We start from the raw sequence: 14,299 nt of genomic DNA, 5'->3' as shown, positions 1-14,299 counted from the left end.
TGGCCCCTCTCTAGGTGGTAAGAAAACAACTTCCTGCGGAGTTCCCTGTAGGTGTCTTAGGAAGATTTATGCCTCCTGGGAATCTGAGGAAGATGAATCTGTCTTGCTCACATTGTCTTTGGAACTCTATTCCTCCTTGTCCTCTTCCGGACTGCCAACCAGTGCCTCCACCACAACTGCCTGTTTTGGTTTCTTTTTCCATGGTTTGCCGCTGTCAAATCCTACACTCATGGTGTCCACATGGAGCCAATATGTCATAGCTGGCTTGTAGGGTTCCACCTTATTGGTTAGTATGAATGTCCCTCAATGTTCATTGCTCACCTGAGTCCGTACTGCTTCTAGAAATAAAGCCACGACGTGGTGGGGCATGTAAAAGGCTTTGTGTTTTAATTCCATGAACTCTTGAAGTTTATCTGAAAGAAATTGTGCCCAGTTATACACCTCTCATTTATACAATCCATCAACCACGGGCAACATCCAAAGGGCAATGTTTGAAGTGCGGCTGTCGGCTATGAGTTTACTTTTCACCAAGTCTACAATGCATCACCATTCGTTATTGGCAATGAAAATTTTCTTGAGATCCCTACCATTCTTCAGAATTCCTTCCCATTCCTAACTTGTAAGGTCTTTTCTGCACATTAGTCTCAACCACTTCTTTTCCTCTACGGGTATTAGGATTTTTTCTAGTTCTTGCCCTTTGTTGGGAATTTCAAAAACCTTATTTATTTGCTGAGCTAAATAAGAAACTCACCAGTTGTTGGAAATATTGGACTCTAGATTTATGGCATGATCTATGATAACCTATGACCAAATTTCGTAATCTAGGTTTAAACTCCTTTAAATCAAAGATTGGCATGAAGATTATTTTATTTACCTCTGTTGTGCATGACGCCTTTTTCAAAGGATCATCTTCCGTTTTCTCCCACCAAGTCTTGCATTCGCTTCCCATCACACTTTCAAACGTGATATTCTCAACACTGATCTTTTGTGTCATTTTACCCTTGCCCATCATCTTCCTTACCTACTTTTCTTTCAATGCAGTTGTTTTCCTCTTTTTGGAATCAATGATGTTCGCTCTGCTTAGGTTTCTTATGCTTAATTTCACCATTTTGTGGTGATGCCTCAATTCCCGAATTTTTTCAATTGGTTGTGTATGCCAATTGCACCAATCGTTTCTGCATTGTGTTGTACATCTCCCTATTCTCTTCTGACACACTCCTACTGATGCTCGTGCTATAAAAATAAGTTGCTCTCCTTCCGTCTCAGTCAGCTGTGTACGGAATATTGGTGTGTGCACGAGTTCTCCAGGCTTTCTATAGCCCTTCGTACGAACCTCCTCCGCGTAGGACAATGTGTGGTTTGTACAGATGGAATGTTGGCTCTATACGAACTTAGTATCTCCCTCTACGAAAATGGTAAGTGCAGCTCGTATGACCTGTAGGCAACTTCCCTCGTATGGACTTGGTATGGAGTGTTGGCTTCGTACAAACTGAGTATGTCCTCGTATGACAAAGATGGTGAGTGCAACTTTCATACGACAACCTCTTCCCATGGTAGCTTCCCTTGTTCAGCCACTCGTACAACAGCCTTCATACACCGTACAACCCTTGAATGCCTTTGTACGGCCGCTTTGTTCCCTTTGTTCTGTTCTAGTATAGCTTCTCTTCCCAAGCCCTCAGATATGACTATTCCTGGAGGTATTCCAGTCATAGATGGAAAACTCGCCGAGTTTCCTAGCTCAGAGATTTTTTCACCAGTTAACTCGCCAAATTAAAAACTCGGCAGTCTGGTAAAAACTCGCCGAGTATTCGGTGAGTAATCGTGAAAAACTCGGCGAGTTTTTCATAAGAACTCACGATTTACTGGTGAGATTTTCGCCCGCAGCCTATGACGGATTAAAGTGGCAGTGAATGTGTTTTTTCTCATTCTTTGTTGTATTTGCATTGTTTAGAGCCTTGAGGAGTGAAGAGAAGAAGGTTTGGAGGCATTCTTGGCTGATTGCAAGTGATTCAAGGCGGATTTGAGTGGATTGTAGAGGATTCTAACCGATTTTAGAAGACAAATTTCTTTCCAGGTATGTTCATCTTATCATAGTTTGAAAACCTTTTATAGTTTTATAACAAATGTTCTTTTGTTTTTGTTGTTGTTTGTAAATGTTTTCAAATCATTTAAAATCATTTTGAATCATTTGAAACCCTAGCTTCTAAGGGTATGGTTGAAGTTTGTTGTTTGCTAAGGATATGGTTGAAGTTTGAAGTTTGAAACTTTGAATCATTTGAAACCCTAGCTTCTAAGTTCTAACTTTGTTTATTCATTTTTCTATATATTTATGTGTAGGGCAGCGGTCAACCATTAAAAAAATGACAAACCCGCAAGAAGAGTGGCCACAAACACCATGCCCATTTGGATATATAGGCACTCAAACTAAAAATGCAAGAGATAAGGCATGGCGGTATGCCTATGAAGCTCCAAATCCAAATGATATTGGGAAGGTGATATGCATTCCCTGCGAGAGAATTATTTTTGGAGGCATAAACCGCCTCAAATACCACCTTGCAGGCATAAAGAAACATGACTCAAATCCTTGTCTCAAGGTAACTGATGAAGAAAAAAGATTCATCCATGCCTACTTGCAGCTGCTGAAGAGAAAAAATTGAATAGGGAGAGGGCAAAATTAGCTATGAGGGCAGCCATAGCTGAATCAGAAGGAGCTCCTTTTGATATGCAAGAGGAAGAAGAAGCACTTGAGAACATACTAGGATCTCTTCATGGCCCACGGATCCGCAAACAAAATTTCTCTTTTACCGGTTCCACTTCTTCTACATCTACTTCTTCATCATCACCATCCGGATCCCCATCAGGGATAGGTGGTTATTTTGTGCCCAGGAACACACCTGGAGCACAACCATCATTAGAGGGCACTGCATCGTTTAAGGAGGTGCATGAGCAAATTGATATTGTAGCAGCTGATTTTTGGTTTTTCAACAATATCTCAATGAATGCCGATGATAGTCCCTATTGGGTCAATACGGTGAATGCAATGACAATATCAGGCAAAGGGTACAAGCCGCCTAATTGCAAGGATATGAGCGGAAGGTTAGTATTTTACTATTTAGTAATTGTAAATAATTGTGATTCACTTTAGTTCATTGTTATATTTTAAATCTTAATTGTTATAACTTATTTCCTAATTTTTTTCGAACACTTACACTTTATTTAATATTACACCTAAATTTTGTAGGTTGCTTGACAAAGCGGTTGGTAGGGCAACATTGTTGATAGAAGACCAAAAGAAAGAGTGGAAGAAGTATGGCTGCACCATTTTATCTGATGGGTGGACAGATGGAAGAAGTAGAACCATTATTAACTTCTTGACTGCTTGCAAAGATGATGTGGCGTTTTGGAAATCTGTCGATGCCTCCAACAAAGTGAAAAATGCAGCCACATTGGCTTTAATGTTGGAGAATGTTGTCATGGAGGTGGGAATAGAGAATGTGGTGCAAATAATCGCAAATAATGCAGCAGCATATGTGGCAGCAGGTAGATTTAATTTTTTATATTTGAATGATGAATCAATATGAATCATGAATGTAATGCTATGGATAATGGTATTAGTCAATTTAGATTTGATGTAATTTGTAAATACTAAATATGGAAAGTTTGTTATTGATTATTGATTTTTTGCTAATCTTTTAGGTAGAATCCTCTAAGAGAGGCATCCCACACTTTTTTGGTCACCTTGTGCAGCACATGTCCTTGACCTTCTTTTGGAGGACATAGGAAAACTTGATTGGGTGAGTCCAGTTGTGGAAGATGCTAGGCGAGTCACGAAATATATCTATAATCACCCATGGGTTCTTAGTTTGATGAGACCTGCTATGACAAGGTTTGCAACGGTCTTCTTGACGTTGCAAAATATTCTTCACCACATATTGGCTTTGAAGCAAATGTTTGTGTGTGCTGATTGGGTTGCTTCACCTTACTCAAAGAAGCCCGAAGGAGAGGCTATGGCACGAATAGTCTTTGATGATAGCTTTTTTGCAAAGGCTAAGGAGATTGTGGAGGTAACTTCATTATATTTTTAGTTTATTCAAGTTTCATTATCAATTCATAATTTACTATGTTATTAACTAATTTTTATTTTTCAAATTTCAAATGTAGATGTCTCTGCCCTTGGTTCTAGTCTTGCGCACATGTGATGGGCAGCAATCCCCAATGGGAGGTCTTTATGAAGCCATGGATAGGGCGAAAGAGGCTGTTAGAAGTTACTATCACGGGGATAGTCTCAGATTTGACCCCATTTGGGAAATAATTGATAGGAGGTGGAACAATATGCTCCACCAACCTATTCATGCAGCAGGTTACTTCATCAATCCCAAATTCAGGTACTATGATAATTGATTGTCCTTGAAGTTGGGATTTTAATAAGTCTTTATTTTACTTTACTTTTTAAGGTTGTGTAGTAAGACTTGATATCATTTTCTATTTGTTTTAGGGCTGATGATTCCTACTCAGATCCTAATGGAGAGGTCATGGAAGGTCTCTCTAAATGCATTGAGAGAATGATATCAAGTGAAGAGGAGAGAGACCTTATTGTGACCGAACAACAAATCTATGTGGAATCAAGGGGTCCTTTGTTCTCTTCTATGCTAGCAAAGAGAGCAAGATCTACTCAAGCACCAGGTAAAGCTTCAAACTTAAAATTTTTTGCTAATTGATAAGTTGTGCTTTTGATTTTTTTTTTAATTGCTTTATAACTTTTTTAATTTTGTTTTGCAGATGCTTGGTGGGCAAGTTGGGGTGGCAATACCCCCAATTTAAGGAAATTTGCTCTCAGAGTCCTATCCCAACCTTGTAGCTCATCCCATTGTGAGCGCAATTGGAGCTTATTTGAGTCCATCCATACAAAGAAAAGAAATAGAATGACTCAAAAACGGCTTAATGACCTTGTTTATGTGCACTATAATCTTAAGTTGTGCATAAAAAAGGCACAGCTCTTAGAACTACCTGGTTTTTGATCTAGATGAGATAGATCCTTATTTTGATTGGACAACACAGGAGCCAAGTCCATTGTTTACACCAGATGAGATCGCTGATTTGGAGAGGCAGGCCATGGAGGGGGAGGCTAACACTGATTTTAAGTTCACTATGGATGACATTGAGGATGAGGACGAGGATGATGATGATTCAGCCGAGGATCAGGCATTACCATTAGGAGGAGATGCATCCTCTTCTAGGATGCCGAGCCAGTCAGTAGGGATGTCGAGCGAGGGGGCACAGCCACAGAGTTCACAGTCACGCAGCTCACGCCTATCCCAGTGCGGGGCACTTCTTTTAGGACTAGACCCCCTCGCTTTCCTGCTAGTGCAAGTGGAAAGAGGAAGATGTGATTGACATTGTCACATTGTATTGATGTATTTAGACTTTTAGTATTTACTTCTAGTTTGACAGATTGAAACTATTTAGTAATTTACTATTTTGCTTCCTACCATGAGCATTCTGCATGAGAACGCAATTTTGTACGCATTATGCATTTATATATATCTAAACTTCATTTCTTTCTTTTGTATTGTCTTTAATTAACTTATTAGATGCATCTTCTCATTGAATTTTGCAAAATAAATGTATTTTTAATTAAATTCCAGCGATTTTTTAGGTTCCCGAGTTTTTTTTTTAAATCGCCGAGTTTCTCCCGATTAAACTTTTGGGGGGCTTGGCGAGTTTTTGCATTTGGTGAGTTTTCCAACTATGATTCCAGTGATGGTGATGATTTAAATAATCTTCGTGGTATTCTGTACGACAACCCCTTTGTACAAACCTCCTCCACGTACGACAACGTGTGGTTTGTATGGATGGAATGTTGGCTCCGTACGGACTTAGTATCTCCTCCTACGAGAATGGTAAGTGTAGCTCGTATGACCTATAGGCAACTTCCCTCGTACGGACTTGGTATGGAGTGTTGGCTTTGTACAGACTGAGTATGTCCCCGTACGACAAAGATGGTTAGCGCAGCTTCCGTACGACAGCCTCTTCCTGTGGTAGCTCCCCTTGTACAACCGCCCGTACGGCAGCCTTCGTACATCGTACAACCCTTGAATGCCTTCATACGGCCACTTTGTTCCCTTTGTTCCATTCGAGTATAGCTTTTTCCAAGCCCTAAGATACGGTTGTTTCTGGAGGTATTCTAGTGATGGTGATGGTTTAAATAATCTTCGTGGTATTGTGTACAACCCCTTTATATGAGTTAGGGTGAAAGTTTTTTGTTAAGCGGCTGTTTGCTTTTCTTATTTGTTTATTTCCTCCTTCCATGCTTATAAAATAGTTGGGCACCCACTTATTCCTTTCTTCATACACTTAACTTAGACCCGTTTACTAGGTCTTTGATCGGTTTATTATCTAGAGTAGATTACTTTATTGCTCCATTTTCTTTTATATCTCATATTCTAAATGGTCCTAACCATCGGACTTTAAATTTTCCTAGCTTTATTTTACTCTTTCCATTATACCTGAGTACTAGTTGTCCTTGTTTAAAATTCATCTTTTTTTAGTGTTTGTCATGCCAAAATTTCCACGTTTGTTGGGCTGCCTCTGTAGTCCATTGAGCAAGCATCCTCCTTTCGTCCAGTTTTTGTAAAGTGTACAGTCTTTACTTGAGACTCTCCTCATCGCCCAATCTATTTTGAATTGCTACCCGTAGACTTGGTACTATATGTTCCATTGGCATCACTGCTTCCTGTCCGTACATGAGATGAAACAAAGTGTGTCCAGTAGTGGCCTTATAAGTAGTTTTGTACGCCCATGCCACAACTAGAATCCATTCTTCCCAATCTTGCCCTTCCACTCCACAAGTTTTATATAGAATTGCCACTATTACTTTATTCGTGGCCTCTGCTTGGCCATTTGCCCTTGGATAGTAGGGACTGGAAAAAGAAAGTTTTTATATTCACTTGTCATCATCTTGATGGTGTGATTCACAAAATGTACTCTGTCACTTGTCAACTAGAGTGGAAACCCAAATCTCATGACTATTTGCTCATACGGAAATCTGGTCGTATTAAGAGCAGTATTATCTAGAAGGGCCCGCACTTCCGCCCATTTTGTCAGGTACTTTGTTGTCACCACTATGTACTTACACCAATGGGTTTTGCTTACAGGTAGGCGACCCACAAAGTCTAGTCCCCACCGTTCAAATAATTCCTGTGATTGTGACGAAAATAATGACATGAAGTCCTTTTTGAGGGGTTTGCTTGCTCTTTGACAAGTGTCGCAGCTCAACACCCATTCCCTCGCATCTGCATACAACGTTGGCCACCAGAGTCCTACCAACAACACCTTTTTTGCCGTGGTATTAGGTCCCATGTGACGTCCCGCCAATCCTTCATGGGATTCTTTTAGAACTCTTGGGATTTCTTCCTCCATAACGCATCTCCTCAATATTCCATCCTGTCCCAGTTTGTACAATAACCCTTCAATTAGCTGAAATGTGCTACTTTTTAGGGCGATTTTTCCCCTCTCAGCTATCGGCATTTCTCTTGGGAAGGTCGTTGTTGATAAGTATTGTCCAAATTTTTGCGTACCATTGAGGTAACACCGCAATCCGGAACAGGTGTGCATCTAGAAAATCCTCATTCATCTCACTGCCTGAGGCTTCTCCTAACTTGATTCTAGAGAATTGGTCAGCAATTACATGGGTTTTTGCTGGTGGGACTATGATTTTGAATGTAAACTCTTGTAGCAGAATTAGCCACCTACTTACTCTCCCTTGAATCACCGACTTGTTTACTAAGTACATTAGTGCTTGGTGGTCAACAAAAAATGTAAAGGGCGTAGCTAATAAGCAATGTCTAAACTTCTGCATTGCATACACCATACCTAATGCTTCTCTCTCGATGGTGCTGTAGCTACGCTCTGCTTTTGATAGAAGCCTACTTGCAAAATACACGGGGTAATCAAGTCCTTCCTTCCCACTTTGTGCTAGTGGCATCTTTTGCATAATTGGATGCATCCCCATGGACATGGAGATCTTTGTTCCAGTTGGCATATATGAGGATAAGGGCCCCAACTAATCTTTTCCTCAATTCTTGGAAGGCATCCTCCCATTCTTCCATCCACCCAAACCGTTCTCCTTTCCTAGTTAATTTCTCCAGGGGTAGTGATACTTCCACAAATCCTTTTATAAACCTTCTATAGTATCCTACATGGTCCAAGAAGGATTTGACACCTATTACATCTGATGGAGCTTCCATTTCCAAAATAACCTTGATTTTGTGAGGATCGATCTTCAATCCTTCTTTGCAAACGAAATGTCCCAGAAGTCTTTCGTGAGGAACCATAAACTTGCATTTTTTCGGATTGAGAGCTAGCCTTGCTCTTCGACATTTCTCCAAGCGTTCCCCAATAATCTTGAGGTGGTGCTCCTTCCCACTATAAACCAACCAGTCATCCAAGAAGGCTTTTGAATTTCCCATTGACATACCATCGAAGATATGTAGTATGATTCTCTGGAATGTGGCTGGTGCATTGCACAGCCCAAAGGGCATCCTGTTATAGGCATATACCCCATCTTTAACCACAAATTTAGTTTTTAGCTTATCCTCCTCCGCAATTCTAATCTGATCGTACCCTGAGAATCCATCCATGAAGGATTACATCTTATGGCCGGCTACCTCTTCCAAAATGCTATTAGTAAGCTGAATGGGGAATGGATCCTTTATAGTCATCGCATTCAAACATCTAAAGTCTACACATATCTGAATTTGGGTGCCATCCTTCTTTTGTGATATGACTATAGGAGATACCCATTCACTTGTTTGTACTTCGAATATTATCCCTGCTTTCAAGATCTTTGTGATTTCTTCCTTGACCCTTGCTGCATAGTTCTTATTCATTCTGTAAGGTCATTTTCGCACTGGTCTTACTCCAAGTACCAATAGAATTCGATGGACACACAGCTCTGGGGGTACTCCTTTCAAGTCTTTGTATGTCCAGGCAAATACGTCCTTATACTCTGGAAAGATTCTAAAAGTTGTCACCTTTAACACTGGATCCCAATCGTCCCCTATCAAAATCTCTTTGGGTTGATCCTCTTCTCCAAGGTTTAAAGTCTTGAGTTTGGCCACCCTGTACTCCACCTCTTTTTCAAAGATGTGTGCAAGTGTCTTGTTGAGGGTTGCCACACCTTCCTTATACTACGTGTACCCCTCCAGGTATCTTTCTTCCAACTCGGATTCTTGTATTTGCAACATATTACATTTTGCGTGGAAAACTTCATAGTCACCCATCTGCTAGTGAAATAATCCATTAAGGGAACTTCTTTCATCATCTGAGCATTCCCCTAACTCGAGCACTCCTTCCTTGTTTGGTTCCATCCCTTCATAGTCTTCCCCCTCCGAGTTTGATGCCAGGTCCTGACTTACTGGCTGGTTCTTGAGATCTATGATGTACTTTCTTCCTTCAGACTCAATAGATAGTGTTTCGTTTCCAATTATGGGTGGATTTTGTTGTAACCAACCATTCTCTTCCTAATAAAGCATTGTACCCTTTCTTCTCTATGGTGATAACCACAAAATCAAGGAAAAATTGTTGAGTAATGACTGTGACTTTTTGTCCCATCGAGGTTCCTATACTCTTAATTTTGTGTTGTTCTGCTCCAACTAGTTGAAATGTAGTTGGCCAAAATGTGGATTTTCCTATTGCCTTCCACGTTTCTTCAGATAAAACGTTTGAAAGTTTGCACCCTAATATCTCCATTTCTACTACGGCTGGTGTTATCCCCATTCCTATAGTGAATAGGGTATTGTTTTCTGTCTGTGCTTCTCCTTCTCCTTTTTAGAAGTTGCCCCCCTTAGGCTTGCCTCCTGTGTTAATACTACTAGCAACTGGGGTAATATTTCCAATAAATTAGCGATTTTCACTAGAATGGTGGTTTCTAGTACTTGCCTTACAATATTCGGTACACACTTGTCTGAAGGAGGTTTATTTGGCCTTGTCTTGCCTTCCTCTCCCATGCTATCTTGAATGTCCTTTGCTTCGTGAAACATTTCCGTCTCTGTAGCAACCTCTAGATAGGCTAGTTTTTTGGCTTGCATCCTGGTGACTGCAAGGATTTCACTTTCTGGTTCTTCAATGTGTAACATATTTACCCCCTTCTGTCTGGGGCAACTCGCATATTCATGATTGCCTGGTCCACACCATTTACACAACATTCCCTCATTCTATCCTCTGTTTTGGCAATCTCGTGCAAAATGTCCCCATCCATTGCACCTACTACATTGGATCATGGGCCTCCCCTTAGAATCATACTAGATTACACGTCGGGGTGTGTTGTTATTATTGTTGTTGCTATTATTATTACTTCCTCTTCTGTTATTTTTGTATCCTCTTGTGAGGCTTCCGTATTTGTATTCTTTAAGGGGTGGAGGGTGGTGTAGATTGCTCTCCTTGGATGAGGAATACTTGAGCACTCCATGTTTTTAAATTGTAGGGACGATCTTTAATTGCATCCCTCAATACCTGACAAATCTCACTAAATGTTTTCTTTGGACATGCCCCTGTTGTATAGCCTTTTTTTTCACAGTCGGTGCACTAGAGGTCCCTCCCTTTTTTTTTCATCTTCCTTACTCCCTGTCACTTTAGTAATCGCCTCAGGTCTTTTCTTAGGGCTTGGATGGTTTTGGATTCATCTTCACTTTCTTCTGAACTTTTACTCGCGCTTCCATGCCTTCTTGCCTTGGAAGTTTTGCTCTCGCTTTCTGTGTCCATCCCACGAGTACACGCATCACCTAAGGTTGATGGTGGGACTATTTTCATCTTTTCCTAAGGGACGGTGTTAATCCTTCAATGAACCATCTTTTCTTAAGTCCATCCACAGGCTTGTTGTCAAGTTTTCCTATCATCTCTTTTAGCCTTCTATTGTAGGCTTTAACGAATTCACTCTTCCCTTGCCTTTTGTTATAAATCTTCGTTACTATTTCATCATCGTCCCTCAAGAGTCTGAATTCTTCCTCAAAGTTTGTGCGGATATTATTCCATGTGTTTTTCTATCCTGCCTCCAGATTGGTATACCAATCAATGGCTATACCCCTTAGTGTGGCAGGGAAGGCTTTTAGCCACTCAATTGCCTCATTTTCCCCGTTGGCTTGCCATATGGTTATGCATGTTTTACAGTGCTGTGTGGGGTCCTCTGAGCTATAACTCCATGAACCTAGCCATTTTTGTTTGTCTATTGCCATTATGTTGGCCCTTTTTCCCTCTAGTGGAATACTTCCTCTTGGCGGTTTGCTTCCGGCACTCCCTCCTGAAATTCCTAGTGGAACTCTTCCTCCAAATGGAACACTCCCTCCTGATGGAACACTCCATCCTGGTGAGACACTCCCTCCTGGCTGGAAATTTCCTCTCAACAAACTTGATTCTTGATTACTGGAGGTATCCAAGGTATCCTCTTCTCCAGGACTTTTCTCCTGTCGCAGTTCTCTCCATGCAGGTGTCTCTGGGTTTCTGCACCCTAACTTCCTTCCTGGGGTCTCTGAGATGGTCAAATTGGCTATTCCCTCAATTGTATGCTCAATCAACCCCTCTTCGATTCTGGTGGGATCCCCTTATCCTCCCCTTAAGTTACGACGTCTCTCCTCTTGTTGCTAGAGACATAGTCTCCTCAAGGCAACGTCCTACTCAGTTTCTTCCCCTGGTACCCACCTCAGATATTTGTTTGGAATGAATCAGTTTAGTGTCTGTTTCCATTTTTGAAATTTTCACATTTCTCCAAGTTGCGTTCCCTTGTCCTCCTTTCAGCAAACTGTTGGAGTACTTGTCTCCTCTGTTCCCTTTTTGTCTCGACTCTTTTCTCCTCCACTCATAACAAGTTACGTGCCAACAAGCGAGGAATCTGTCCTAGTAGATTGTACACTACTGGGGGCACTGAAAGTTCATTGTGTACCGTACCTTCAAGAACTATTCTCTCAGGGGGTTCCCTTTGTACGTACTGATCGACCACAACTTCCCAGGCCATCACCAGATTGCGTGTCAACTGATCTTCCCTGGTTATTTCCTCCTCTTTTCCGTCACTGTTTGTTACTTATATAAGTGGTAGAAAGGACCTTCCCATTAGTCTGTCCTGTCTACCTCTAGGTTCGGACTTAGGCAATGATGCCAAAAATGTAGAATGGAAATGCTACTCAAGTTCACAGAATAATAAAGATATGCATACAGAGCGAAACATAGAATGTACCTTAATACCACAATACCAATTGGCGAGGAAATGATTTACTTTATTCATACCAAAACATCACGAGTACATTGACAATATTCCAAGTACTTATAGAAGGGTTGGTTGATTGGGAAAACCAACTGACGCATTCCCTCACCTCCTAACTACACAGCCCGCTTAAGCCTTAACAAGCGTTAAGTACAATAGAGACTTTATTCTCTACTACAACCCTCTCATTATTCGAACTGTAGTCTATCCCTTCCTTTCCTACCTACTCTGTGTGTAGTGTGGCCTTTACCTCCATTCCTTGGGCACCTCTTTCTCATATTGCAACTATTTCCACATTTTGTACGACCTCCTCATACTGTTGTATCACAATATCTCCTGGTGTTGCCATCGTTGATGCCCTAGCCAAGATATCTTCCCTTCTCGGGGATTGAATGGAGGATCCCCTTGCCACAGGGGCAAGCCAAAATTGTTGTTTCAAGAGCTCACTAATACGGCCTGTTAATGGTGCAGGTGGCAATGTCGTTGGCATAGTCATCTCCGTACAGCCAACTCCTTTTGGTTTAGCCAGTGGTGTTGTGTCTATAGTCACCATTGCGTCTAATCCGATCACGTCGAGGCAGACCTGAGGCCCTTGCGGCTCCTGTGATGGATAGTCTTTGATCTCCATAATCTCCATTGCTCCAGTATCCTAAGCTACCTCTATAAATGGTTGCGATGTAGTATCCTCTTCCTCTATCGCAATCACTCTCATGAGGTATAGCACTCTCTATCCCTAGAACAATATCTGCCACCTGTGCCTCACTCTCCATCTACTGAACTACTACTATGGTGTCTTCTCTTGTATTAATTGTCTCGGTTACCTCTGTAGGAATGCCCTCTGTTGGTATAATCGTCGTTGTCTCAGATATCATGTGCACTGCCTCAAGAATGGCTACTGGCTCAAGAATCACGAATGGTGCTCTCTCCACCACTAACAGAGTCATGTCAATAGGTCTTCTAATCTGTCCGAAAGCAAGAATGTGCGTACTCACCATGGTGGTCAAATGAGTTGTCGTGGAGAGAAGAGGTTGTGGGAATAATAGTGGCATTGCCTTGATTATCTCAACCTCATCCCCTATCTGTATGATGTCCCCCTCATCTATATCGCTTGCACTTTCGGATGGGGTGTCCCGTCTACCACTATTTGTGTTCCCGTGCGTAGATCCTGAGTCCATCTCTTGTTCGCGTCGTTTGTAGCCTGCAGGGCCTTCTGTCTGCCTGGTGTGTCCAAATGGCGCTAGTGCATAATGGGACGTTCTCCTAGAGCTAATGATCCTTGCTTGATCTCAAGCCTATCATCCGGATCAGTCTTGTTGTTGCATCCATAAACAGTCCAATAGTAGAGTGAGGTATATAAAATGTTTTATACTGCAACGTCATAAATTCATACATACGTTCTGAAAGCAATGTTGCCCAATCATATACCTTTCCTGTCATAATCTTGTTCATCAATGCCACCTACGAGAATGAGAAGTCTGAAGAACGGCTGGACCCTCGAAGTCTTCTTTTTACCAAGTACATAATGCAGAGCCATGGTCCCTTTTTGATGTCTGATTTCTTCAGCACTCTTCCTCTAGAAGTCCTCATCAAAGCTTGTTTTGCTGCCTCAAATAGGTCTCTGTACACCATGTTTACGAGTAGTTTCTTTGCTTTTAAATCAATCTTTTTTGCCCCCTTCCGCATATCCAGTAATGCCGAATACTTTGGTAAAATCTTCTGCCTTGAAGGAGATTTCTACATCATAGTCTAGATAGGAAAAGGTAGTCGTTGTCGAGTTCCTGTTATAGGTATCTATTATTATCCTTAAGGAACCCTCAAATTCTTTAATGTAGAAAACTAATATTTATATCGCCCATTGTACCTGTGCTTTCCTTATGTTATCCTCCACTAGGTCATCATCTAGAGTTTCCTTCCACCACTTTTGGCACTCTAAGCCATTCAAGCCTTTAAATAGAATGTTTTGATGTGTTACATAAGATTTTGTAGGCATGTGTACTTTTGGTCTTACTTTCTTTTTCCATGTGTCTATCCGTCTTGCAACTTTCA

At 41.3% G+C, this 14,299-nt stretch overlaps 3 protein-coding genes across 5 annotated transcripts in view; all 3 read left to right on the top strand.

Moving 5' to 3' along the window:
• The window catches only part of LOC149565630 (uncharacterized), a 122,900-nt gene that overhangs the window by 98,612 nt on the left and 9,989 nt on the right, over nt 1-14,299 (top strand). The window lies entirely within an intron of this gene.
• On the top strand, nt 1,877-3,833 carry LOC149565632 (uncharacterized). The gene is made up of 4 exons (XM_089817188.1): nt 1,877-2,074; nt 2,338-3,096; nt 3,242-3,540; nt 3,697-3,833. Exons 2-4 carry the CDS (start codon nt 2,681-2,683, stop codon nt 3,708-3,710), a joined length of 729 nt encoding a protein of 242 aa, XP_089673314.1. The 5' UTR covers nt 1,877-2,074; nt 2,338-2,680; the 3' UTR covers nt 3,711-3,833.
• LOC149565631 (uncharacterized) lies at nt 3,716-5,560 on the top strand. Its single transcript, XM_089817187.1, has 4 exons — nt 3,716-4,064; nt 4,162-4,385; nt 4,496-4,683; nt 4,780-5,560. Exons 1-4 carry the CDS (start codon nt 3,867-3,869, stop codon nt 5,016-5,018), a joined length of 849 nt encoding a protein of 282 aa, XP_089673313.1. The 5' UTR covers nt 3,716-3,866; the 3' UTR covers nt 5,019-5,560.

Source organism: Cupressus sempervirens, chromosome 3 (assembly GCF_028749045.1).
Source record: "Cupressus sempervirens isolate cs-2001-9-10 chromosome 3, ASM2874904v1, whole genome shotgun sequence".
In the NCBI taxonomy this organism is placed as follows: domain Eukaryota; kingdom Viridiplantae; phylum Streptophyta; class Pinopsida; order Cupressales; family Cupressaceae; genus Cupressus; species Cupressus sempervirens.
Note: the sequence above shows the minus strand (reverse complement) of the source record. Positions and strands in the feature narration are given on the sequence as shown.

What these genes read in the sequence shown, in the direction of transcription:
- LOC149565632 (XM_089817188.1), top strand. Translation starts at nt 2,681, where the DNA reads ATGAGGGCAGCCATAGCTGAATCAGAAGGAGCTCCTTTTGATATGCAA. An exon ending in TGCAAGGATATGAGCGGAAG is followed by an intron (nt 3,097 to 3,241) that starts GTTAGTATTTTA and finishes TAAATTTTGTAG; the next exon opens with GTTGCTTGACAAAGCGGTTG.
- LOC149565631 (XM_089817187.1), top strand. Translation starts at nt 3,867, where the DNA reads ATGAGACCTGCTATGACAAGGTTTGCAACGGTCTTCTTGACGTTGCAA. An exon ending in AGGCTAAGGAGATTGTGGAG is followed by an intron (nt 4,065 to 4,161) that starts GTAACTTCATTA and finishes TTTCAAATGTAG; the next exon opens with ATGTCTCTGCCCTTGGTTCT. An exon ending in AAGATCTACTCAAGCACCAG is followed by an intron (nt 4,684 to 4,779) that starts GTAAAGCTTCAA and finishes TTTGTTTTGCAG; the next exon opens with ATGCTTGGTGGGCAAGTTGG.